The sequence below is a fragment of the Pongo abelii genome, chromosome 20 (assembly GCF_028885655.2).
Source record: "Pongo abelii isolate AG06213 chromosome 20, NHGRI_mPonAbe1-v2.0_pri, whole genome shotgun sequence".
NCBI lineage: Eukaryota > Metazoa > Chordata > Mammalia > Primates > Hominidae > Pongo > Pongo abelii.
The window spans coordinates 63,262,482-63,288,022 of NC_072005.2; the positions used below are offsets into that span (position 1 = coordinate 63,262,482).

The window sequence follows — 25,541 nt, forward strand, 5'->3', positions numbered from 1 at the left end:
GTTAGTTACATATGTATACATGTGCCATATTGGTGTGCTGCACCCAGTAACTCGTCATTTAACATTAGGTATATCTCCAAATGATATCAATAGCTTTCTTAGCTTGCTTACTAGTTTTAGGAATCTAGTGGCGTCTCTTCATTTTGTGCTGTCTCTGTCCCTCTCACTCCAGTTGGCAGAGTTTCTACTGATTCTTCTGAAAATGTTGTGGGCTTTATGAGAACCTCATTGGGGGTCACTGCACAAGACAAAAGCCACAGCCACAAATCTCCTTGAGATAAGCTTCTTAGAGGCCTAATTATTTGAGTAAGAGTGTCTGTCAGGTCGCCTTAATCTCTTTACAGAGCTTTTGTGTGGTTAAATAGTACTCTGAGATACCAGCTTTGGTCTTTCTGAGGTTCTGGATTTTACAGCCATGCCCTTAGTTTTTATCTAGACCAGTTTACCTAGCAGCAACTTGGATTTCATTTTTGCTTGGAAGCCCTTTCTTGCTTTTGGCATTGTTTGCCACTACAGAGGCTAAGAATTTTCAAAATCCTAATGTCCTCTTTGTTAACAGTTATTCCCTCAATTTATATCTCTTCTTTTGCATGTTTCTGTAAGCAGCAAGAAAACAACAGCAAAGGGACATTCAGCACATTGCTTGAAAATCTTAGCTAGGTCACCCAGTTCTTCTTCCTGCATTAGCTGCAAATAACAGGCTGCTAAACTTTCTGCCATTAGATAACAAGGACCCTCTTTCCTCCAGTTTTTAATGGAGTATTTCTCACTGTCCTTTTAGCCTTCACCAGCACTTAAGACCCAAAATTTCTGGACAGTCCCTTTTTTATACAAGTATTGGACAAACTCCAAGCATCCCAACAAAGGCTTTAGCATTACCTGTCTCAGTGAGACAAGAGTTGGAGATTGAGTTCAACACAGTGAACTGCCTACTAAAAACAAAATTCAGACAGACTTTTTGTCTGTAGAGACAACAGAGTCTCTACAGTGTGTTACTCATACAGTAAGAATTATTAGATATGTGAAAACATCAGCCATATTCAAGAGAAAAAAGCAATACAAATCCTTAAACATTGGAATTAGCAAACAAGAATGATAAAGCCCCTATTATAATTATTCTGAATGACATAAAGGAAAATGCTATTAATGGATGAGCAGATGGGAATTTCAGCAAATGAGTAAATCAATTTGAAAATGGGAATTCTAAAACTGAGAAATACAATGTTTCAAAGTAAAAATCCACTGGATAGGTTTAACAGGAAATTTGAGGTAGCAGAATAGTTAATGAAGTTGAATATAGATAGAAATTATTTAATCTGAAACAAAAAGGATTGAAAGAAATTAAAAGGACTGAATAGTGCTGGTGATAATGTCAAAAGGTGACTTGTGATAATGCTTTGTGTTCTCTGATCTTCCTAGATCTGTGGTTTGGTGTTCATTTTCTTGCTTTTAGAGACAAGGTCCTGCTTTGTTGCCCAGGAGGGAGTGCAGTGGCAGGATAACGGCTTGCTCAAGTGATCCTCCTACCTCAGCTTCTCGAGTAGCTGGGACTACAAGTGCACAGCACCACACCCAGCTAATTTTTGTATTTTTTTTAAGATGGGGTCTCACTATGTTGCCCAGGCTGGTCTCAATTTCCTGGGCTCAAGCAATCCTCCCGCTTTGGCCCCCCAAAGTGCTGGTATCATAGGCATGAGCCACCACACTGGCTTGGTGTCTTGTCATTAGCTTTAGAAAATTCTCAGTCATTATTCAAATATTTTCTCTCCTTTCTCTCTTCCCCTCCTGGTATTCCAGTTATGCATATATTTCACCTTTTGTAATTGTCCCACGTTTCTTGGATATTCCGTTCTTTTTCTTTTTTCATTCTTTTTTTTTTCCTCTTTGTATTTCAGTTTGGGAAATTTCTATTAACATATCTTCAAGCTCACCCATTCATTTCTCAGAGTGTCTTAGTCTACTGATGAGCTCACTAAAGGTAATCTTCATGTCTGTTACAATGGTTTTCAATTGCTAGGATTTCCTTTTGATTCCTTCTTACAGTTTGCATCTCTCTGCTTATATTACCCATCTGTTCCTGCATGTTGTCTACTTTTTCCAAGATGCTTCTCCTTCTGTGGGCTTCCCTAAGAACTCCTTCTTAAATAGAGTCTGTGCCTTGCAGCTTTCTCTGTTGTAATCTACTGTTATTGACCAGAGCCCCATTAGTGTGGCAGTGAGGTACAGTGGGGAGGGAAGCATTCTATAATCTTATTATTAAATACTATTTTTCTAGTGGGCTTGAGGACTTGTACTGTGATCTTCAGAAGCACTTCTTAGCCTTTCAAAAATCCTGCCTTACTGAAACAGACAGGCTATAGAGGGACTGGAGCTGGCCAACTGCCTCTCCCCAAGGTCCAACAAGACTCTAGTAAGTAGTTTTTCTTGGAGTGCAGGTGTTTATTATGGAGAATGCTGTGGTTACTTTTCTCCTCCTCTTGCCCAAAACCCTGAGATTTTTCCCCATTCTTTACTGAGAGAATTTGATAGGGCTTCTGGAGGTAAAATTCACGAAAGTGTGGGGGCCCATCTAAGATTAGGCCCCTAGGAGTTAACTCACAAGTTAGCCCACACTAAGCCTCCAGCAATTCATCAAAATTATAAAAGTTTCTACCAGTTTATAGCTCCAGTGGCTTCTGCTTCAAGTAAGCTAATCTTGGCTGTAATTTTATGTATTTTTCTTTCTCAGGATTTTGGGGTGTCAGTTACCTTTCTATCTTCAGTTCTCTGATGGATCTAAGAAAAGTTGATTTTCAGTTTGTTGAATGATTTTGTTGTTGTGAGGATGGGAATGAAGGGTTCCGAGCTCTTTATACGCCAGAACTAAAATGAGAATATTATCATTTTTATCCAACTCAAATAACCACAAAAGTTACAAGCTCTAAGATGATATTTGCTGTTTCATAGAGAAAGTATCTTCACAGCTAGACTTGGCTTTATTATGTTGTTTATGATGTCTGACATAAATTGGATCCAGGAGAGTCCAGTCTAGCTGTCACTGTGTGGCCTTGAGTGATTGAGTGTGACTGGGAGGGTGAGTTAATTTCTGGTGAGCCAGTATCTATGATGCTGTGTCTTGGTAAGCTGGGGCTGCTATAACAAAATATCATAGACTAAGTGACTTGACTAAGAGACTTTATTTTTCACAGTTCTGGAGGCTGGGAAGTTAAAGTGCTGGCACATTCAGTTCTTGATGAGGGCCCTGTTGGCTTGCAAATGGGTTACATCCTGCTGTGTCCTCACATGGCCTTTTCTTGGTGGTTGTGTAAACATGGAGACCCCTCCTTCCTCTTTTTTTATAAGTGCACTGACCCCATCTTAAGGGCATAACCCTTATGACCTAATCTAAATCCAGTTACCTCCCCAAAGTCCCACCTCCTAATGTCATCACATTAGGGGTTAGGGTTCCACCATATTAATTTTGGGAGGACATATTCAGCCCATAACATGTTGTGTCATGGTGAGACTGGCAATGCTAGATTTCGTGATTTCCTAAAAAATAAAATAAAATAAAAAAACTAAGCACTTACTATGTGCTGTTTTAGTCACTGAGAATATAACCCTGAGCAGGACGGAAGCTGTGTGCCTTCTTGGAACCCTCCTTCTAGCAGGGAGAGATAAAATGGGGTGGGGGGAGGTGAGAGGCGTACTGTATATCAGAAAGCGGTAACAAGTAGGCATGAAATAAAACAGGTTCCACACGCGCACCATCAGAAAGTCACAAGTGTGCAAAGCAGACAAATCCCAATCTCTCCACTTTTCTATCGGGTAGGCCCCGCCCGCGCCCCAAGCCCCGCCCTGTCATGGTTTTCCTCTCCAGAGGTAGCCGCTACGCCTTACCGACTGCGTTTCAGTGCTGTCCCACTGCTCCTGCACACCCCACGCCTGCGACCCTACCCACCACGGACAGGCGCTCCTGCGAGCTGGAAGCCAGTTCTCTGCGTCCTGAGCCTGGCAGCTGCATCTGAACACTCGGAGCCTGGCGATGGCTTCCAGAAACCCCTGCGCCGTGGGTCGCTTCAGTGAAGGGGCCTGTACTTCGGCGACCCAGACTCCGGGCTGAAAGGCCTCCTAATCCAACCAAGAGGACCAGGAGAGGCCCCAAAGGGGACACAGGGCAGTGACCGCCAGGCTTGGAGAGGAGCCGCTCCTGGCAAAGCCGGCGCCCGATTTCTGAACTCCGCCTCCGTTCGGGACTACACTTCCCAGGGGCTATTGCGGCGGAGGACACGCCCACTTCCGGAGAGGACCCGAAGCCGGGCGAGTGCACGCCCCGCCGGGTGCTGAGGAGAAGGCAGGTCTGGGCTGGGAGGTGGCCGAGGCTGGACTGGGGCGCGGCGGGGGCGGTGTCCCGGCTCCTGCGTGGGAGGCGGGCGTGAGCGTGCGCGTGTGGCCTGGTGGCTGTGAGTGCCCATACGTGGTGAGCGTGTGGTGCGGCGGTGAGGAGGGGCGAGCGCGCCCGGGGATGGCGGCCCGATGTGTGACTGTCCGGTGCGTGGCCGCGAATCTGCGCCTGCGTGCACGTCCCGGCGGCGTGCAGAAGGCGGTGTGTGTTGGAATGAGTGAAGCACTTCAAGTGGCCAAGAGCAGGAAACCCGGCCGGAGGAGGCTTACTCCGTCCTCCCCTGTATCGACTGCGTAGCGCCCAGTGTGGGCAAAGTCCTAGAGCCCGGGGAAGTTGTCCGGGCGGGGCAGCCTTTGCTGAAGCATTTCCTGTCAGCCCTATCTGGAAGGGGCAGAGCTCAGGACATGGCTCCATGTCCACAGGACAGCGAGGAGCGAAGACCATGGGGACTGAGCACACAGGTAAGAGTGACAGATGACGGTTGCGGCAGCCGGAATGGACATTGAGGTTTTGGGTGCTGTCTTTCGGGGTTCAGGTGCTGGAGTAGGATGTCCCCCATTTCTAAGGCTAGTGGACCTGGAAGTCGAAAGATTTGGAGGGTCACCTTGGGTCAGAGCGGAGCTGGGTTTAGTTACGGAGGGACCTTGACTTGGCCAGAGACACCTAACCAGATAACCTGACTCAGGTCCTTGGGATATCACTAAGGGCCCAGGGGAGAGAACACTACCCGTAATATTACCCATTATAGCATTACCTCTGGGTACTCTGCTGCTGTTGAAGGAATAGCTCAGCATTTAGATTTTTACCCGTCAGAGCCTTGTCCCATCTATCACTGTAGGATTTGGGAAGAAGGCGAGATTCACAGCTTCACCCAGAAATGCCGAGGCATTCCAGCCTTTCTATGGCTTAATCACGTTCTAGTCAATAACGGAAGATATCCCCATTCCTTGGGCTTCTCTCCCTCCCCTCTGGCCTCCCACTCCAATAAAGAGAAAGGGGGAAGAAGGGCTATTTTTAGCCATATTGTTCTTTGCTTGTTTAGCTTCCTGCATGCAATAGTAATAGCTAATGTTTAATGAGTGTTTATTATGTACCAGACACAGTTCTAAGACCTTTTGGAAGTATCAGCACCAAACTTCACAACATTATGAAGTAGGAACTATCTTACCTCTTTTTTACAGATGAAGGCACCAAAGCATAGAGAGGATAAGTAATCACTAGCAAGTGGAAGAACCGGGATTCAGATCCAGAACAGGCTGACTCCAGAGTCACTGGCTGTCATGTAGTCTCCTCAACTACTGCCTCAGGTAGGTTTCTTAGCCACTTTTGAGAGTTAAATAAACTGACTCTGAAAGGGTTAAATAACTAAAGAGTTCATATCCGAGAACCTCCACTGAGCAGGTTTGGGGTTTTTTTCTTAAAAAGTTTATGACTCTAAGTTCTTAGGTAAAATGGAGATGGTAATATATACCTCACAGTACTGTCATAAGGATTAAATGACCTCGTACATGTAAAGCACTTGGTACAGTCCCTGCCATGTAATATGTTCATTTTTATCATCATTATGGTAATCCTTTGAGAAGGCAGTGGAATTTAGATGAAAGAAACTAGAATTAATTCAGATACTTTATCCTCTTCCTAATTAAGGAAACGTAGCTCAGTGGAGTCAAGGGACTGCTTCAACACTGTAGTTTGTAACAAAACAAAATGAGATCCTGGGCCTCATGAGGATTTTTTCGTTTGGTTGTCTGCAAGTCACATGGACTCTGTTGTAACAAAAGGAATGCCTCTCTCTGGAAAAGATGGAATTCTCCAAGGAATTTGTCTTATAGAATCTTCACAAATCCTGGCCAACTGCACAGAGGACTTATTTTCTGTTATTTTCTGGTGTATGAGCAAATAACTTTTGTGATAGAGTCAGCCAGACCTAGGTTGGTGACTAGGTTATTTACAAATTTGTATGACTTGTGAAAAAGACTTGACTTCCCAGAGCTTGCTTGTGTAAAATGGTGACAATATACCCGATTCTGTTTGAAGATTGTAGAGATTTAAAGACAGTATTAATATACGCAGCACAGACATGGTGGCTCATGCTTGTAATCCCAACACTGTGGGAAGCCAAGGCAGGAGGATTGCTTGAGGCCAGCAGGTTGATTAGATACCCAACTCCAGGAGGTTGACACCTCCTGGCCTCAAGCAATATAGTGAGCAATTGGGCAATGTAGTGAGACCCCCATCTCTATAGAAAGTAAAAAAACTAGCTGGGCATGGTGGCACATGCCTGTAGTCCTAGCTACTTAGGAGGCCTAAGCAGGAGGATCCCTTGAGCCCAGAGTTTGAAGATACAGTGAGCTATGATCACGTCACTGTACTCCAACCTGGGCAACAGAGTGAGACCCTGTCTTAGAAAAAAAAAATGTACACACACACACGACACCTAGTATTAATAAATCTGTTGTTAATGAATTGGTGGCTGATGGGGAGAGGGGGTCAAGAGATATTATGCTCATCCTGAAAACCCAGAGCAGAGGGGAACCCCAGCTATATATTTCAAGTCTCCCAAAGAGCATCAGGACGGTGGGGTGGGGGAGTTGGAGTGAGGATTGTGAATGAGGACACAAGAAGCTGAAGAGAAGAAAGCATTTTCAGACTTTGATTATTAGTGCTACTTGGTTTCTCACTACTTCTTTTTCTCCCCAGCTCTACAATCCCAGAGTAAAGCTCTTCTCCAAATGAAGAGCCAGGAAGAGGTAGAGGTGGCAGGAATTAAACTTTGTAAAGCCATGTCCCTGGTGAGTTAGTATTCCCCCTCTCCCCACTAAAATAGTTTTGCTTTTCAGGATTTGGTAATACTTGTTTCTTCTGAAAATTTTGTGCTTAAGAGTACCACCCTGAGGCCTGTTTCCTGTTTCTTCCCTTTCTGGTATGTGATGGGGTTGTGAGTGAGGGATAGACTCACACAGCCCAGTGCCCTCTCAGAGGTTCCTTCTCTTCTTCCTGCTCATTGTTTATTTTTCATTCAGGAAATGACCCAGTCTGAGCCCTTCCCTTGTGCTCAGTCTTTTCATAGGCATCTGACAAAGCAGAAGTACAATCCTCAGAGGAAATTTCCATGCCTAGTTTCTAAGTCTCAGTCCTGATTCTCAGAGAGGTTATAATCTGCTGGAGAAATGAAAAGGCAGCAAACACTTATACAGTGTGAGAAGTGCTGCAGGCAGAGAGTAGACTCACAGTGGAATACTTGGGAAGGGCCATTAATAGCCCATATGATGTTTTTGGGTGAATTAGAAAAAAAGGTGCCCCTTCCTCCCTACAGGTGAAGCTCTGTAACAGGCCGCACAATATGGCAAGAGGAAGTCTATCGTATTTTAGCTCCTTCCTGCCTCCTTGGTGAAGGATCCTTGAGCAGGATATAGCCTGCGCCATCCTACTCACTGCTGAGGGCAGGAAGGGTTGGGGGGACTTCACAGAGGAAGTGATTCCTGAGTTATGCCTTGAATGAAATGGAGGAAGTGCAGGCACAGGTGGGATTGGTGGCATTCTGAACAGAGTATGCAAAGGTTTGTTCTCCCCATTTGACCATGGAGCCGTGAACATCTTAAAATGCCAAGGAATGTTTTACATCCTTTCTTCTTTCTAGGTTGAATACCATAATCTGTTTAGTCAGTCCTTTGTTGTTCCGTAGGTAAATTGTTGACAATTATCTGCTATTAATGGAGTGTTGCAGTAATTATTCTTGTAGTTGAATTTTTGCCCTCATCTCTGATTATTTTCTTTGACTAAGTTCCTAGTTTTTCACTCCTTGTGGATTAAAGTTTCTCAAACTGACCCTACTCTGGAACATTTTAAATTTTATTATTTTTATGGCTAACAATAGAAGCTTCAGAGCTACAGTTCATGTTCTGATTAAGATAAACTGCTAATCTAGTTTCACCAGCAAATTGCTTGTTGTAAGAAAGTATTGAATTTGGTTTACAAACTTAGAAAATTAAATTTTTTAAAATGGAGTAGTTAAGTTTTTTTTTTGTTTTTTGTCTTTTTTTTTGAGATGGAGTCTCACTCTGTTGCCCAGGCCAGAGTGCAGTAGTGCAATCTTGGCTCACTGCAACCTCTACCTCCCAGGCTGATTCTTCTGCCTCAGCCTCCCAAGTAGCTGGGATTACAGGCCTGTGCCACCACACCCGGCTAATTTTTTTTTTTTTTTTAAGTAGAGATGGGGTTTCACCATGTTGGCCAGGCTAGTCTCAAACTCCTGACCTCAAGTGATCTGCCAGCTTTGGCCTCCCAAAGTTCTGGTATTCCAGGTGTGAGCCACTGTGCCTGGCAAAATTTTTTTTTTTATAATAGGCATAACAACTTACGGCCAGAGCATGACACCTTTTCTTAGGTATAATGCCACAAAACATACACTACCAAGGTAACTTGTTTCTTAGCGCATTTAGACATTTTAAACAAAAGCATTCATGTCAGTTGCCAGAGGAAAATATTTTAAGAGTGGCAGAATTTGTCATAAAGGTTAAGATGGACTATGCACACTCCACTCTTTTTCCCACTGAAAGTTGCTATAAAACCAGGACAGCGTGCCTGGAACAGCAATCTGAGGTCTCGGTAAAGTAAATAGTAGCAGGCAGGGTGGACACAGTGACTCACACCTGTAATCCCAGCACTTTGGGAGGCTGAGGTGGGTGGATTACCTGAGGCCAGGAGTTCAAGACCAGCCTGGCCAACATGGTGAAACCCTGTCTCTACAAAAAAATATATATATATAAAAATGAGCCAGGTGTGGTGGTGCATGCCTGTAATCCCAGCTATTCAAGAGGCTGAGGCATGAGAATCACTTGAACCTGGGAGGCGGAGGTTGCCAAGAGCCAAGATTGTACCACGGCACTCCAGTCTGGGCAACAGAACAAGACTCTGTCTGAAAAAAAAAAAAAAAAAAGGAGTAGCAGGCAGATTCGGGAAAAAGCCCCAGATTTGAAGTACCACCAGACCATGGTGCGTTTACCTTCAAGAGACTCAAAACCTGCAAGTGGGTAATGGTGTGGACAGAAAGAGCTGCAGGAGAAGCCTTCTAGTTGATAATCAAACTGCTGAAAACTAAAGACAAAAAAATCTCAAAAACCAGCCACTGAAAAATGATGAAGAACTGCCAACCTAGAATACTATGTCCAGGGAAAGTAGCCCTTAGGAATGCAAATAAAATGAAGTTACTCATAGGAAAGAAAACTAAGAACATTCACTGCCAGAATTCTACAAGAATCACTAAAGGAAGTTCTTCAGATAGAAATTATACCAGAAGGGAACTTGGAGCATCAGGGTGAAGGAAGTGCAACAGAAATGGGAAATATTGTATGTAAATACAATAGACTGTTCTCTTGAGTTTATAAAAATATCTTCAATGGTTAAAAACAAAGCTGATAGCTTAACTAAACAGAACAGTATTTTAATATAGGTAATCTAGATTCAGAGACCATGTCTAAACTATTGTAGCATACTACAGTTAGGTAAAATAAAATGTAAGAATTATGATTGAAATACTAAATGAAATGTTTCACCTGTTCTTCTTGGCTTCCTCTTCTTCTTTCTCTTTGTTTTTTCCCTTCTGTCCTTCTTCATCCTTATCATAGGCAACAATTCTTAAGCAATTACATCATGCCAGGCATTTTAGATCTGTTTCTTCATTTAATTTTCACAGTGCTGCCATAAAGCAAGTACTATATTTCCATTTTTCAGATGGGAAAACTGAGGCACAGGGAAGTTAAATTTGGCCAACCTCACCCAGCTAGTTAGTACCACAGACCAAATTCATTGGAGTAATCTGATCTTTTTTCTGATTTATTCAAAACTGGTATTTATTTAAAAGTCTGATGTTGATATAAGTGAAGTCATAAAATAAATTGAAAATCTCCCAGTAACAGTCCAGTGGATCATTTTGTGGGTTGGTTAGGAAATGGATCTCATGTAACAAAACACAGGTTGCTTGATATGTGCTCACATCACATTATTTCTCCTGATAATTTCCCATTAGATTATCAAGAAACAACTTTTGGGCATGTTGGCTCAGGCCTATAATCCCAACTCTTTGGGAGGCTGAGGTGGGAGGATTGTGAGAGGCCAGGAGTTTGAGATCAGCCTGGGCAATATAGTGAGACCTTGTCTCTACAAAATAAAGAAGTAAATAGAAAAACGAAAAACAACTTTTCAAATGTGTTCTTCTCTCCTGATACAAATATATTTTTATTTCAGAAGAAAAGACTATAGCTAGGTGTTTTTTTTCTTTCATTTTTTAGGCATACCTCTTAACATCTCAAGAACACTAAGATTTCTTAGAAAATATTGTGGAGATTGAAATCATGTTCATCAGGTCAGCATCCTTCCTTGCAAGTTTTTCTCACAGTTCCAGAGCTCTTTAGCTTCTCCATGTAGAGAAGTGATTTAGCTCCTAACATGAATAGCATTGCATTAGCACTTGATTATATCCTGTTTTGAGTGTAGTCAGCATTTTTTCATTGGTAATGTATTCTCGCCACCTAGAATTGCAAATGTTTGAAGAGCAAGGAGTATCTCATTTTTTTCTTTTTCCTAATACGTACAGCATAACTAGGCAGAAAAGTTGTCCAATAACTTACCTGACCTGGATCATTTAGACCCTTAGTGCAGTTACTTATACATAGTGTTTTTAATCCCAAAGTGAGAACAGCATAACCCTTTACCCTAGAGTTCACATTGGAATGTGAACACTGAGTAAGCAAGATCATATTTGTGTCATTTTAGGGTTCAGTGACTTTCACAGATGTGGCCATAGACTTTTCCCAAGATGAATGGGAGTGGCTGAATCTTGCTCAGAGAAGTTTGTACAAGAAGGTGATGTTAGAAAACTACAGGAACCTAGTTTCAGTGGGTAAGAGTATCTTCCTCCTTTTGCCTCCCCATGACTTAGTAGTCTTTTATGCCATTATCAGAATTTCCCACAGTTTTCCACAGCATAGGCAATTTTTATATGTTTTTCTACATGCAGGTCTTTGCATTTCTAAACCAGATGTGATCTCCTTACTGGAGCAAGAGAAAGACCCTTGGGTGATAAAAGGAGAGATGACCAGAGGCCTGTGCCCAGGTAAGTGGAGGATACCTAGAGATAAAGGAACTGTTCTCAACATGTTCTTGTCTCTGAAATGTGTTGGAAAACACCTGTCAGACTCCCTCCCAAACTGAAACTTGTTCTTCTAACAGCAGTTTTTGAATGGTTATTCTCTTCCCTACTAGTGTAACTTGCCTCCTTTACCTTTACTGATTTCTTATGCGTACCAGGGTCTATTTCTGAGCTCTTGTTTTACTGATGTTTACCTAATTCTACTCAAGCACCATATTGTTGTCATCGTCCCTGACTTCAAACATTTCTGAATCCTTTAGATAAGCTGATGTTTAGTTTTTTGAACTGGTTTAAATATTTTCCTTTCTTTACAAGGTGAGTTTATTGAGTTAACATGTATTACAGCTATTTTCTTCCCTCTGCCTTTTTCTTTTTTGTATTTCTTGTGTTATTTATTCTTGTTTTGTTGTTTATTAGGTCTGTTTTTTCTCACTCTCTTCTTTATACCACCCCACCCTTTGAATTAGAAAAGTTTTTAGTTCTACAAGTTGTTACCTTTATGTATTTATATATTTTAAGATCTTTTAGAATTTTTCTGCTTGATATTCCAAACATTGTCTTCTGATACCCTTACAAAAGATGAAGAAATTAGCTCATGAATATTACTTTCTTTCCCTGTGTACATCATTTCCCCACTTATATTGTGCTCACTGGGATTTTTGACCCAGAGTATTTTATTCAATTTTTTTTTTTTTTAATTTTCTTGCCTTGCTTTGTAGCTGTTTTACTGATTTAGAAAACTAGATAAGAGACAACAGAAATATATTGCAAGAAAATGAACCTCAAATGAGATGGTCCTGGTTTAATCTGTGTCCTGAAGCGTAGACTTTTCCTACTTTCAGTTCTTCATTTTATTTTATTTTATTTTACTTTTTAAAATTAGAGACAGGATCTTGCTATGTTACCCAGGCTGGAGTTGAACTTTTGGGCTCAAGCAATACTCCCACCACAGCTTCTTGAGTAGCTAGGACTACAGGAATGTATCACCACACCTGGCCCTACTTTCAGTTCTTACAGTTTCAAGAAGAGAATTGTGGGTTACTTGTGGTCCTATGTACATCAATAAATAAGAAATAATGAAAATCAGTAAGCATCCAATTCACAATATTAGAAAAAGAACAAAATGAATTTAAGGAAAACCCAGATAAGTTGTATGTAGTGATTTATACTTCTACAAATAAAAGTAGGAATGAATGAATTAGAAACAGTAGCGCTCCTGAAAATAAAGTATTGTACATAACTTCATTAGAAAACCAACACAGTATATAAACTAAGGACAAATGAGAGAAAACACAAAAACAAAATAATTATAAATAACCACACATGCATAAGAACTTAAAAGAATCATATGAATCTATTTTCCTCAACTCTCCATAAAATAATTTGAAAAAATAGATGATATTCTAGGAGAATATAATAATGTAGGTTACCGTAACTGATACCAAGAGGAGATATAACATTTAAACAAGTAGGTTACCATCAAAGAAATGTAGAATGTTGTATAGGAACTGCCTCCCCCAAGAAAAGAAGCCACATCCCCAAATAGTTCTTTAAGGAAAAATATCATCAATGTTGTTTAAATTGTTCTGGGATAGAGAATAAAAAGAGAGCTTAAAACATTTTCATTTATGAATACAGCATATCCTGTGATACCAAAATTACCAAAATAGCACCAAAAAGAGAAATTAGCGACAAACCTTAATTATGAATATTGGTTCAAAATCTTAAAAGGTCATATTGAAATAGTATACCATGACCAATGAGGATTTATTACAGCAGTGCAAGGATGGTTGTATCAGCTAATCTTATATAAGAACCATAAAAACATGTACTTCTGCTTGTGGGTTTCAATAACTATGTGATTCACATTTTCATTTTCGAAATTTCCATTATTCTAGCATTTAATAAAGGAGACATTTGCTTTCTTAATATCTTTCAGACTTGGAGTGTGTGTGGGTGACCAAGTCATTATCTTTAAACCAGGATATTTATGAAGAAAAATTACCCCCAGCAATAATAATGGAAAGACTTACAAGCTATGACCTTCAATGTTCAACATTAGGGAAAAACTGGAAATGTGAAGACTTGTTTGAGAGGGAGCTTGTAAACCAGAAGACACATTTTAGACAAGAGACCATCACTCATATAGATACTATTATTGAAAAAAGAGACCACTCTAACAAATCTGGGACAGTTTTTCATCCGAATACATTATCTTATATAAAACAGATTTTTCCCATGGAAGAGAGAATATTTAATTTTCATACAGATAAGAAAAGCTTAAAAACACATTCAGTTGTGAAAAAACACAAGCAAGACTGTGGAGAAAAGAAACTTTTAAAATGTAATGACTGTGAGAAAATATTCAGCAAAATCTCAACCCTTACTCTTCACCAAAGAATTCATACAGGAGAGAAACCCTATGAATGTATTGAATGTGGAAAGGCCTTTAGCCAGAGTGCCCACCTTGCTCAACATCAGAGAATACACACAGGAGAAAAACCTTTTGAATGTACTGAATGTGGGAAAGCCTTTAGCCAGAATGCTCATCTTGTTCAACACCAGAGAGTTCATACTGGAGAGAAACCTTATCAGTGTAAGCAGTGTAATAAAGCATTCAGCCAGCTTGCACACCTTGCTCAACATCAGAGGGTCCACACTGGAGAGAAACCCTATGAATGTATTGAATGTGGGAAGGCTTTTAGTGATTGTTCATCCCTAGCTCATCATCGAAGGATTCACACTGGGAAAAGACCTTATGAATGTATTGACTGTGGGAAAGCTTTCAGGCAGAATGCTTCTCTTATACGTCATCGGCGATATTATCATACTGGAGAGAAACCCTTTGACTGTATTGATTGTGGGAAGGCTTTCACTGATCACATAGGACTTATTCAGCATAAGAGAATTCATACTGGAGAGAGACCTTACAAATGTAATGTGTGTGGGAAGGCTTTTAGCCATGGCTCATCTCTGACAGTACATCAGAGAATTCATACAGGAGAGAAACCTTATGAATGCAATATCTGTGAGAAAGCCTTCAGCCATCGTGGGTCTCTTACTCTTCATCAGAGAGTTCATACTGGAGAGAAACCCTATGAATGTAAAGAATGTGGGAAAGCTTTCCGGCAGAGCACGCATCTGGCTCATCATCAGAGAATTCATACTGGAGAGAAACCTTATGAATGTAAGGAATGCAGCAAAACCTTCAGCCAGAATGCACACCTTGCGCAACATCAGAAAATACACACTGGGGAGAAACCTTATGAATGTAAGGAATGTGGTAAGGCCTTCAGTCAGATTGCACACCTTGTTCAGCACCAGAGAGTTCATACTGGTGAGAAGCCTTATGAATGTATTGAATGTGGGAAGGCCTTTAGTGATGGCTCATATCTTGTTCAACATCAGAGACTCCACACTGGCAAAAGACCGTATGAATGTCTTGAATGTGGGAAGGCATTCAGACAGAGGGCATCCCTGATTTGTCATCAGAGATGTCATACTGGTGAGAAACCTTATGAATGTAATGTTTGTGGGAAAGCCTTTAGCCATCGTAAATCCCTTACTCTACATCAGAGAATTCATACAGGAGAGAAACCTTATGAGTGTAAGGAATGTAGCAAAGCCTTCAGCCAGGTTGCCCATCTTACTCTACATAAGAGAATTCATACTGGAGAAAGGCCCTATGAGTGTAAAGAATGTGGAAAAGCCTTCAGGCAGAGTGTACATCTTGCTCATCATCAGCGAATTCATACCGGAGAGTCATCAGTTATTCTCTCCTCTGCCCTCCCATACCACCAAGTCCTATAGATTCAATCTTGTAAATGGTTCTAGAATCCATCTGCTTTTTTCCAGCACATGTCCCATCATCATAGTCCAAGACGCAACCATCTCATATGGATTTCTGCGGTAGCATAACTGTTGCCTGTTTTGCTCCTATCAACTACATGTTTAACACTGTAGGCAGCCTAACCTTTTAAAAATAAAAATACATATTTATGTTATTTTCCCATTTAAAACACTTGATTTGAAAAATATATTAATTCATTTCAAGGATTTAGCACACACTGGCATATAGTTATTGCTAAATAAATGCTAGCCATTAAGGTAAGGTTTCCTTACAAACTGTCATATTAAGCAGCAAGTAAACCAAACAGTAAGTCAAGAGTAAGATTTTAGAGCAGACAGAAGATTACTCTCCTGGTAGAGAGGAAAGATGAACAAACTCAGAATTGAAAGATTTATGGTACACGAGGTAACATGGTGGCTTATACTCCCTCTGTGACATTGTTGATGAGCAACTCTCACTTGACCTGACACTGAGAAGAGAGAATCGGCCAATTAGAACAAAAGCTTTTAGCTGGGTGCGGTGGCTCATGCCTGTAGTCCCAGCACTTTGGGAGGCTGAGGCAGGCAGATTGCTTGAGCTCAGGAGTTCGAGACCAACCTGAGCAACATGGTGAAACCCTGTCTCTACAAAAAATACAGAAATTAGCTAGGCGTGGTGGTGCACACCTGTAGTCCTAGCTACTCAGGAGGCTGAAGCGGGAGGATTGGTTGAGCCCAGGAGGTAGAGGTTGCAGTGAGTCATGATCACACCACTGCAATTCCAGCTGGGCAGCAGAGCCAGACACTGTCTCGAGGAAAAACAAAAAAAGAACAAAAGCATTTGGTAGAATGTAGAACTAACCAGGGTAGGTAGTAGTAAACTAAAAGTAACAAGCCAAAAAAACGTGAATAGACTAATAGCCATGAAACAAACTGAAAAGGGTAGTTCAATACTCTGGCCTTTATAAAAGTACCACAGACAATTCATGTAGTATTTAAATTGTTCTAGCATAAAATAAAATGCAATAAGACCTTCCATCTTGTTCCATGAGATTGACAAGACATGCCAAAACATAAAAGTATGTACACTGCAATTAGTTTCTGAATGTAGATGTTACAACTTAAACTTATTTTTAAAATATTTAAAAATAGGAAGGCTAGACATGCCTCTGTATAGAAAATCTGATAAAAATATTTCTCCCTAAATTGTAAATTCATTGATATTCCAATAAAAATTTCCATCTATTTTTTAGTTAAGAAGCTGATTCTGATCATCTGTAGAATTTTGATTTTAACAAAGAATGTAGTTTACATTGGGAATGTGATACTAATACTAATTGAACATTTGCTAATGTTTCACATACTGTTTTAGATGCTGGGGGATACAATAAGGTACAAGATGGACAAAAATACGTGCTCTTACAGATCTAGTAGAACAGAAAAAATTAAATGCATGCCATGTGATAAGTATTAAAGAGAAATGATCTAAAAAAGAAGCTAGGGAGTGCTGGATCAGGCACCTTACTATCACCAGAACATGTTGGTATTAGAGGATGAGGGAAGCACTAGAGGTAACTGCGAGACACAAAAGGCATAATGAAAATAGTCATGATAGTCCCACGGCAGATATTGTTTATGATGCTTTGAGTGTTGGAGGAAGGGAGGATTGATGGTTTAACAGAGATCATGGCAGTTATGTTCACTCATACAAATGTTGATTTAGAAGCTGGTGGAATGGTATTTTTTGAGTGACAGCTTTATTGAGACAAAGCAATTCTGGAGAAGAACACCCATATCCTTCTCTCTGTATCCATCAGCAGAAGTGAAGAGGGAGCCCCAAAGCTCCACTTAAAGTGTACAACTTATGGCTTTTAGTTCATTCACGGAGTTGTGCAACCATACCACCGTCAATTTTAGAACATTTTCATCACCTCAAAGAGGAATCCCTTGTCCTTCTGTAGTTATGGCCATCCCTGGAAGAGTACTTTTTTTTTTTTCCAACTGAAGCACCCGGAGCTCTTGGGTTCCCTCTTAACTGCTTTCTGTGGAAGTATAGAGGGCCATGTGAGGGAAGCTCTTATCCAGGGTACATGACTGCTAGAAAATGGAGCTTGGGGCTTCCTCTTCACTTCTGCTGATAGAAGCATAATGGCTAGGGGATGGGTAGTCTCACTAGAGAATGTGGAGCTTTCAGACTCTCCTTATATATGATAAAAAGGACTTTTCATTGTAGTGGGGAAAAGGTGGTTTGATCAAATGGCATTGGGAAACTTAGCTCACTGGAAAAACAGATCTGTACCTTTCACACTAATGAAGGCCTGAGAGATTAAAGGTCTAAATGTAAAATTAAAGTACATGAAAAACAGAATAATATTTATGTACCCTTGGTTTGAAATAGACTTTAAGCACTAATGCATAACCCTAAAGCTGACATTAGGCTTTTATATGGTGGAAAACATCATAGTCAATAGATAAATGAGAGACTGACACAAAGTGTTTGCAACAGATATAATAAAGGACTGTAATTCGTGATATTCAAAGTACTATTACAAACCAATAATAATCTGCAACTTAGAAAAATGGACTAATGTCCCATTCACAAAGGATGAAATAAAAGCAGTTAATGAAAATTATCCAGTATCACTAGAAATCAAGACATGCAAATTAAAGTGATTATCTACTTTTTCCCCAAAAGACTGACTAATAGAGTGATAACATTCAGTATTGGTGAATGTGTGGAAACAAGGGAGTTCCATTGTTGATTACATATCTGTTGCTTTATGTATATATCCTTTGAATTAATATTCCTTGGAGACCAACATATACAAAAGTAGATAAATGTATTAGTGGCAAAAAAATTAATGGTAAACTATTAAAACAAATGTCCATCAGGGTAATAAATAAATTAATTATGGTATATAGCCATTCAATAGGAATTATGCAGCTGTTGAAAAAAAATCAATGTGTATAGTCATAGAAAGATAGCTGTGCTATACTAAATGAAAAATTGCAGACCTGTATTGTAGTATAGGCCCATAATTGTAATATCAAAAATAAAAATCAAAATATATATTACAGTGGGCATCTGTTTTTCTCTCCCCAGTTTCCCTTGCCTCCTCCTTTTGGCTGCACTATGTCATCTTTTCCTTTTGAGTAACTGGCCATACCCTACCATATGTTTCTGATGGACGTGGCCGATAAAATTGTCTCTGAATTTCAAAAGGCATTTGGATCTGTGTTATCCAATGGCAACTCCCTAAAAGCTGATGCAGTTATTCTTTTGATTGGTCCTTGGAACCACCCTGGTTTTTGTACTTTCTAAGTCTGTGATTCCTCAAGCTACCCATTATCTTTCCGGTACTTGATTTTTGCCTCCTGTTGGTCAGTTGCTTGCAAGTAAAGAAACAATCATACAGAATTTGGTACGAAGATTGGGTAATAGGCATTAGAATCCTTGGAAAAATCGGGTATTTGGAGTTGCTTTTTGGATGAGATGGGGCAAATAAGACTTATTTTCTAGACTGGAAAGCATCTCATGGTGTGCGATGAGCAAACACCTGATTATTCATTATAGTCACCTGGGATGAATAGAGGTCTAGGGTTCTGGATAATGACAATTTTAAAAGGATGGAGAATGCTGAGTCCAAAAGGTACATGTAATACTGGTATCTAACTGCTTTGAATAACTTAAAGTTTAGCTCTTGAATTTCTAGCATTAAGGCAAAAAAAAATTCAACTAAGGGATTTTGTATGATATGTTGAAAGATGTCTTACATTGTTTAAAGTCATAGGGTTAAGATGGCTCATAACCAAATTTAGAGACTATTTTTATGCATTGTTAAAGTGGAATGCTGGTTAAATTTTATACTTTATTCACAAGAGTCACTGTGAATTGAATTGTGAATTCAGTTCTGAATTGTGTTCCCACCAGCACCACCAAATGCTGGCCTCTACCACCACCAAATTTACTTGTTGAAGTCCTAAACCCCAAAGTGACTGTATTTGGACATAAGGCCTTTAAGAAACTAAGGTTAAGTTAGGCCATAAGAGTGAGGCCCTAATCCCATAGGACTAGTGTCCTTATAAGAGGAAGAGACACCAGAGCTCTGTCTCTCTACGTGTGCACAGAGGAAATGCCATGTAAGGACACAAGAAGAATGCTGCCATCTGCAAGCCGAGAGGAGAGACCTCACCAGGAACCAGCCCTGCCAGCACCTTGATCTTGGACTTTTAGTCTCCAGAACTGTGAGAAAATAAATGTTGGTTGTTTAAGCCACCCAGTCTGTGGTATATTGTTACGGCAGCCTGAACTGATTAATGCAATTACCATATAATTTATTGTCCAAACTGGGACATTTTTGAGAGTGAAAGGGGTAGCTAACTGCACAGGGCACTTGACGACAGGTGTTCATATCCTCAGCAAAGCAGGATATATGGTCATACTTCTTGTGTAACAGAATATTGAATAGAAAAAAATATAGCTGTACTATTGGAAAGGTGATATTGGAGATGATTGAAAGGGTTGGAATATACTGAACTTCCGGATTCGTGTGATATACCACCTATTAACATCTGTTTGCATAGGTACATATGGCTGCTCTGAAGAGACAGCTAACAATTCATCTTATTCCCCCATTCCATTGTTGCTCACATGGAATAACAAAGTGAATTTAACATGACCATAACATTAAATGCAAAAATCAGGCTGAGCACAGTGGCTCATGCCTGTAATCCTAGCACTTTGGGAGGCCCAGGCAGGAGGATCATTTGAGACCAGGAGTTTGAGACCAGCCTGGACAATGAAGCATGACCCTATACCATATCTAAAAAAAAATTAAATTTTCCAGTCATGGTGGCACCTAGCTGCTCGGGAGGCTGAGGTGGGAGGATTGCTTGAGCCCAGGAGTTTGAGGCTGCAGTGAGCCGTGATCACACCACTGCAATCCAGCTTGGGTGACAAAGCCAGACCCTGTTTGAAAAAACAGATAAATAAAATCATACATACGTACAAAATTAAAATAGGGCAAAGAGTAACTGTATCTTAGAAGAATTTTTGGCCATTAGTTTACTAGTGTAGATTAAGAAAAGTCCAGGGCATTTGTGGAAGTGAAATTTGAGGAGGCTGAATATATTGACAAAGTGGCTTGAGTAGCCTGCCATGGTTCTAAGAATTTGTTGAACTCATCCATGTACCAAATGCTGGCTGCTAATAAATTACATTATAAGGCCAGAAATCTCTTAACATAACGTAAAGGATGTTGTTCAGACTTCAAAAGGCAGGAATACTGGATTGGTTCTTGTGTTGCAACATCGGGTCTCCTGACAAGAATCCAGAAACCTATACATTCATTCTTCCCATGAGAAAAACACCGTTTGTCTAGTGGATTTTAAAATCATTATACTGACTCTCTGGCAGGTCAAGAATGCTATGTAGAGAGATTGTAATTGAAGGAGCATCTCTGATCAAAAGACTAATTGAAATGGGAATGACACCAAACTGCCCCACCAGGTGAGCCTCCTCTGGGACTAATGTGACTTCAGAGAGAGCCTTTAACTCAGCATGCCCTGAGAGTCCTTGGGCAGATTGTTTGGGGCCTTGGGGAGGCTTTTTGGGGCTCCTGGAGGCAGAAGCAAAGAACAATTTAAAAATAAGATTTAAAAAATTCTACCTACAATAGCATCAAAAGGAATTAAATACTTAGGAATCAACAAAAGTACAAAAGTTAGATTCTGAAAACTATAAAATATTATTGAAAGAAAATCCCATATTTATGCATTGGAAATCTTAATATTATTAAGATGGCAATGCTTCCCAACATTATCTACATGTTCAATGCAATCTAATTTCCTTTTTGTGGAAATTGACAAGCTGATCCTAAAATTCATATGGAAGCACAAGGGACTCAGAATAGCCAAAACAATATTTAAAAAGCAAAACAAAGTTGGAGACTCACACTTTCCAATTTTAAATCAAAACTGTAGTAACCAAGACTATGCATTACTGGCATAAGGATAGTTATAGAGATCAATGGAATAGAAATTAAGGTCCAGAAATAAACCCATACATCTATGCTCAATTGATTTTCAATAAGGATGTCAGAACAACTTAATGTGGGATAAGAAGAGTTGTTTCAGCTGGGCACGGTGACTCACGCCTGTAATCCTAGAACTTTGGGAGGCCGAGGCAGGTGGATTGCCTGAACTCAGGAGTTTGAGACCAGCCTGGAGAATATGGTGAAACCCAGTCTCTACTAAAAATACAAAAAATTAGCCGGCTGTGGTGGCGTGCACCTGTAATCTCAGCTACTCGGGAGGCTGAGACAGGAGAATTGCTTGAACTCGGGAGGCAGAGGTTGCAGTGAGCCGAGATCATGCCATTGCACTCCAGCCTGGGTGGCAGAGTGAGACTCTGTCTCAAAAAAAAAAAAAAAAGAAAAGTCATTTCAACAAATAATGGTGGGATCACTGGATATCTACCTGCAAAAGAATGAATTTGGGGCCGGGCGTGGTGGCTCACACCTGTAATCCCAGCACTTTGGGAGGCCATGGCGGGCGGATCGTGAGATCAGGAGATCGAGACCATCATGGCTAACACGGTGAAACACTGTCTCTACTAAAAATACAAAAAATTATCTGGGTGTAGTGGTGTGCGCCTGTAATACCAGCTACTTGGGAGGCTGAGGCAGGAGAATGGCATGAACCCAGGAGGCAGAGCTTGCAGTAAGTCAAGATCACGCTGCTGCATTCCAGCCTGGGTGACAGAGCAAGACTGTCTCAAAAAAAAAAAGAAAGAAAGAAAGAATGAATTTGGACCCCTACCTCACACTATATATGAAAATGAATGCAAATAGATCAAACATCTAAATGCAATAACCCAAATCGTAAAACTCTTAGAAGAAACATAGTGGTATATATTCATGACCTTGGATTTGGAAATAGTTTCATAGATACAACTGTCAAAGTACAAGCAACAAAAGCAAAACAAGTTGGACTATATCAAAATTAAAAACATCTATGCTTCAAGGCTGGGCATGGTACCTCATGCCTGTAATCCCAGGACTTTGGGAGGCTAAGGTGAGAGGATCACTTGAGGAAAAGTTTGAGACTAGCCTGGGCAACATAGTGAGATCTGGTCTCTACAAAAAAAAAAAAAAATAATAATAATAGATGAGTTGGTGCATGCCTGTAATCCCAGCTACTTGAGAGGCTGAGGTGAGAAGATTGCTTGAGCCTAGGAGATCAAGGCTTCAGTGAGCTGTGAACGCACCACCACACATCAGCCCGGGTGACAGAGCAAGACACTGTCTTAAAAACAAACAAACAAAAAAATATATGCTTCAAAAGACACCATCAAGAAAGTGAAACAATAAATTCACAAGATGAGAGAAGGTATTTGCAAATCATTTATCTGTAAAGGACATGAATCCAGAATTACAACTTAACAATAACAAGACAAATAACCCAATTAAAAATAGGCAAAAGGTTTGAATAGACATTTATCCAAAGAAAATATATGAATGAAAAACAAGTATATGAAAAGATGCTCAACGTCACTCACCATTAGGGAATGTGTATCAAAACCACAATGATCTGCCCCCTGAAAGGGCCAGACAGGGGAAGGAATGCTGGGGTGGGGTTTTGTCATCCTGGGGATGGATAGGTGACAGAGCCTTCCCAATGTTCTCACTTTCCAATGACAGCTGGAAATGTGGTGGTTTGTGAAAATGAAGGCAGATGAGTCGTGAGAAGAATGGGCTAAAAATCCTGTAACGTGTGCACACATATTTATTCCGTCTTTATTTTGTTCTAACAAAACACCTTGCATAAAGGAACCAGCCACGTATTCCTTTGTTCCCGCTGAAAGAGTTTTTTCTTTATTAAAAAGAAGTACACACATATTGATCTACTTTAAGCACACACACATTGATCTTTACGTCCAATGTAATTCAAAAAAAACAAAGTAAGATTTTTAATTGACCATTGTAGACTGATTCTGTTACCACAACTGGACTCTGAGTTCTTTGGCTCTCATGTAAGTAGAATTTAACATCAGGCCAAACAGAAATTTTCTCAGGCAAGGTTTAAGAGGCTTGAAGCTCAAGCTATGCAAAGTCACTTCCACATTTTTGGGTATCTTTTCAGCAGCACCCCACTCTACTGGTACCAATTTACTGTATTAGTCTGTTTTCATGCTGCTGATAAAGGCATACCCAAGACTTGGGAGAAAAAGAGGTTTAATTAGATTTACAGTACCACATGGCTGAGGAGACCTCAGAATCATGGTGGGAGATGAAAAGCACTTCTTACATGGTGGCGGCAAGAGAAAATGTGAAAGAACTAAAAGCGGAACCCCTGATAAACCCATCAGTTCTCGTGAGACTTATTCACTGTCACAAGAATAGCATGGGAAAGACCATGCCCCATGATTCAGTTACCTCCCCCTGGGTCTCTCCCACAACACGTGGGAATTCTGGGAGATACAATTCAAGTTGAGCCTTGGGTGGGGACACAGCCAAACCATATCACTATCCTTTGGGAAACATAAAGTTAGGTTGCCAACTTTATAGCACTTCAAAGTTTAAATTATTGTAGGAGGACAAGTTCCCATTTCTTTCTTTTTTTTTTTTTTTTTTTTTTTTTTTTTTTTGAGATGGAGTCTCACTCTGTCATGTCACCCAGGCTGGAGTGCAGTGGCGCGATCTCAGCTCACTGCAAGCTCCACCTCCCGGGTTCACGCCATTCTCCTGCCTCAGCCTTCCGAGTAGCTGGGACTACAAGCGCCCACCACCATGCCCGGCTAATTTTTTGTATTTTTAGTAGAGATGAGGTTTCACTGTGTAAGCCAGGATGGTCTTGATCTCCTTGCCTTGTGATCCACCTGCCTCGGCCTCCCAAAGTGCTGGGATTACAGGCGTGAGCCACCAGGCCTGGCCAACAAGTTCCCATTTCTTACTAAAGAGAAGTCTTGGCAATAACTGAACAATGTCTCTGGCAGTTTACCCCAGAAGGACAAACCTTGACTTTTACAGGAAGCTGGCCAGGAGTGACATAGGAGCCATCTGATAAGTTGAAGGAATTGACATTTCTAGATCACAGTGGAAAAACTCCCACCACCCACCCAATGTGGCCTTCACACTGACATGTTTGTTGTGTTCCTTGTATCCAAGGAGCCTGGAACTCAGAATGCATGTACCTCATGGAACATTAAGGAACAGCCTTCATAAGGGCATAAGGGCTGCTGTTCTTGTGACTAAACACTATTAATACAGTGCCCAAACGGGGACAGTCTGAGTTATACACAATTTAGAGTAACTCCAATTGATTCCTCCGTTTTTAATTAATAGCATATTGGTGTTTTAAATAAAGTATTTTCAGAAGAGTAAAAAGGGCTTTAATTAAATCTGAGTAATTTTAAAGGAAATATATGATCAAAAAAGAGGAAAAATTTGCCTCAAAATAGACATAAATGGCTTAAATGAATGTTAAAACTGAAAATCAAAATAATTTAGAATGCACATACTAATTTGGAAACAGGTAAAATAGACATAAGGGTTTTATTTGTAGGGGGAGGGTCTGTAAAGTTAATTATGTGAACTTCTGAGTTGTAACTATGTATTGTTACAATCTACTCTCTGACTATTTCCTTCTTTGGGGAACAATGATTTAGATATCCTGAAAATGCCACATCAGTAAGTTGAACAAGAAGAACAGGAGCTTTAAGAACAAGATTCAAGATGAAACAATACAAGTTTTGAATATTTTATAAATAGCTAAAGGCAGAAAAAGTTGCCAATTATCTTAGACTTCCAGAAAGTGAAAAAGAAAAACAAACAAACTAAAGTCTTAATTGAAAAGAAGAAGAAAGAAAGACATGAAGAAAGAGATAGAGAATGCATGTTGAGAGTGGGGACAGGTAAGTACCAGCTGAACTCTTACCCTGGGCTGTTGGTCCTGAGGATGTGGTATAGGTTCAGCCTAAGCACTGGCTCCACCCCTTGAAATAGTTTGGATATTTGTCCCTGCCCAAAATCTCATGTTAGATTGTAATCCCCAGTGCTGGAGATGGGGCCTGGTGGGAGGTGTTTAGATCATGGGGCAGGTCCCTCATGGCACGGTGCTGTCTTCTCGATAATGAGTGAGTTCTTGTGAGATTAGGTCCTTTAAAAATGTGTGGCACAT

The 25,541-nt window shown here is 40.4% G+C and overlaps 1 protein-coding gene across 2 annotated transcripts; it reads left to right on the plus strand.

Moving 5' to 3' along the window:
* Positions 1-1,885: 1,885 nt before the first annotated feature.
* On the plus strand, positions 1,886-18,434 carry ZNF470 (zinc finger protein 470). 2 transcript variants are annotated; one of them, XM_024237905.3, is made up of 6 exons: positions 1,886-4,845; positions 5,566-5,691; positions 7,085-7,176; positions 11,159-11,285; positions 11,403-11,498; positions 13,474-18,434. In XM_024237905.3, exons 3-6 carry the CDS (start codon positions 7,117-7,119, stop codon positions 15,342-15,344), a joined length of 2,154 nt encoding a protein of 717 aa, XP_024093673.3. In that variant the 5' UTR covers positions 1,886-4,845; positions 5,566-5,691; positions 7,085-7,116; the 3' UTR covers positions 15,345-18,434. The 2 variants fall into 2 exon arrangements, with proteins under 2 accessions (XP_024093673.3, XP_054395139.2); XM_054539164.2 differs by lacking the exons at positions 1,886-4,845; positions 5,566-5,691 and adding an exon at positions 10,675-10,748 and having other exon boundaries at positions 7,090-7,176.
* The last annotated feature ends 7,107 nt before the right edge of the window (positions 18,435-25,541 follow it).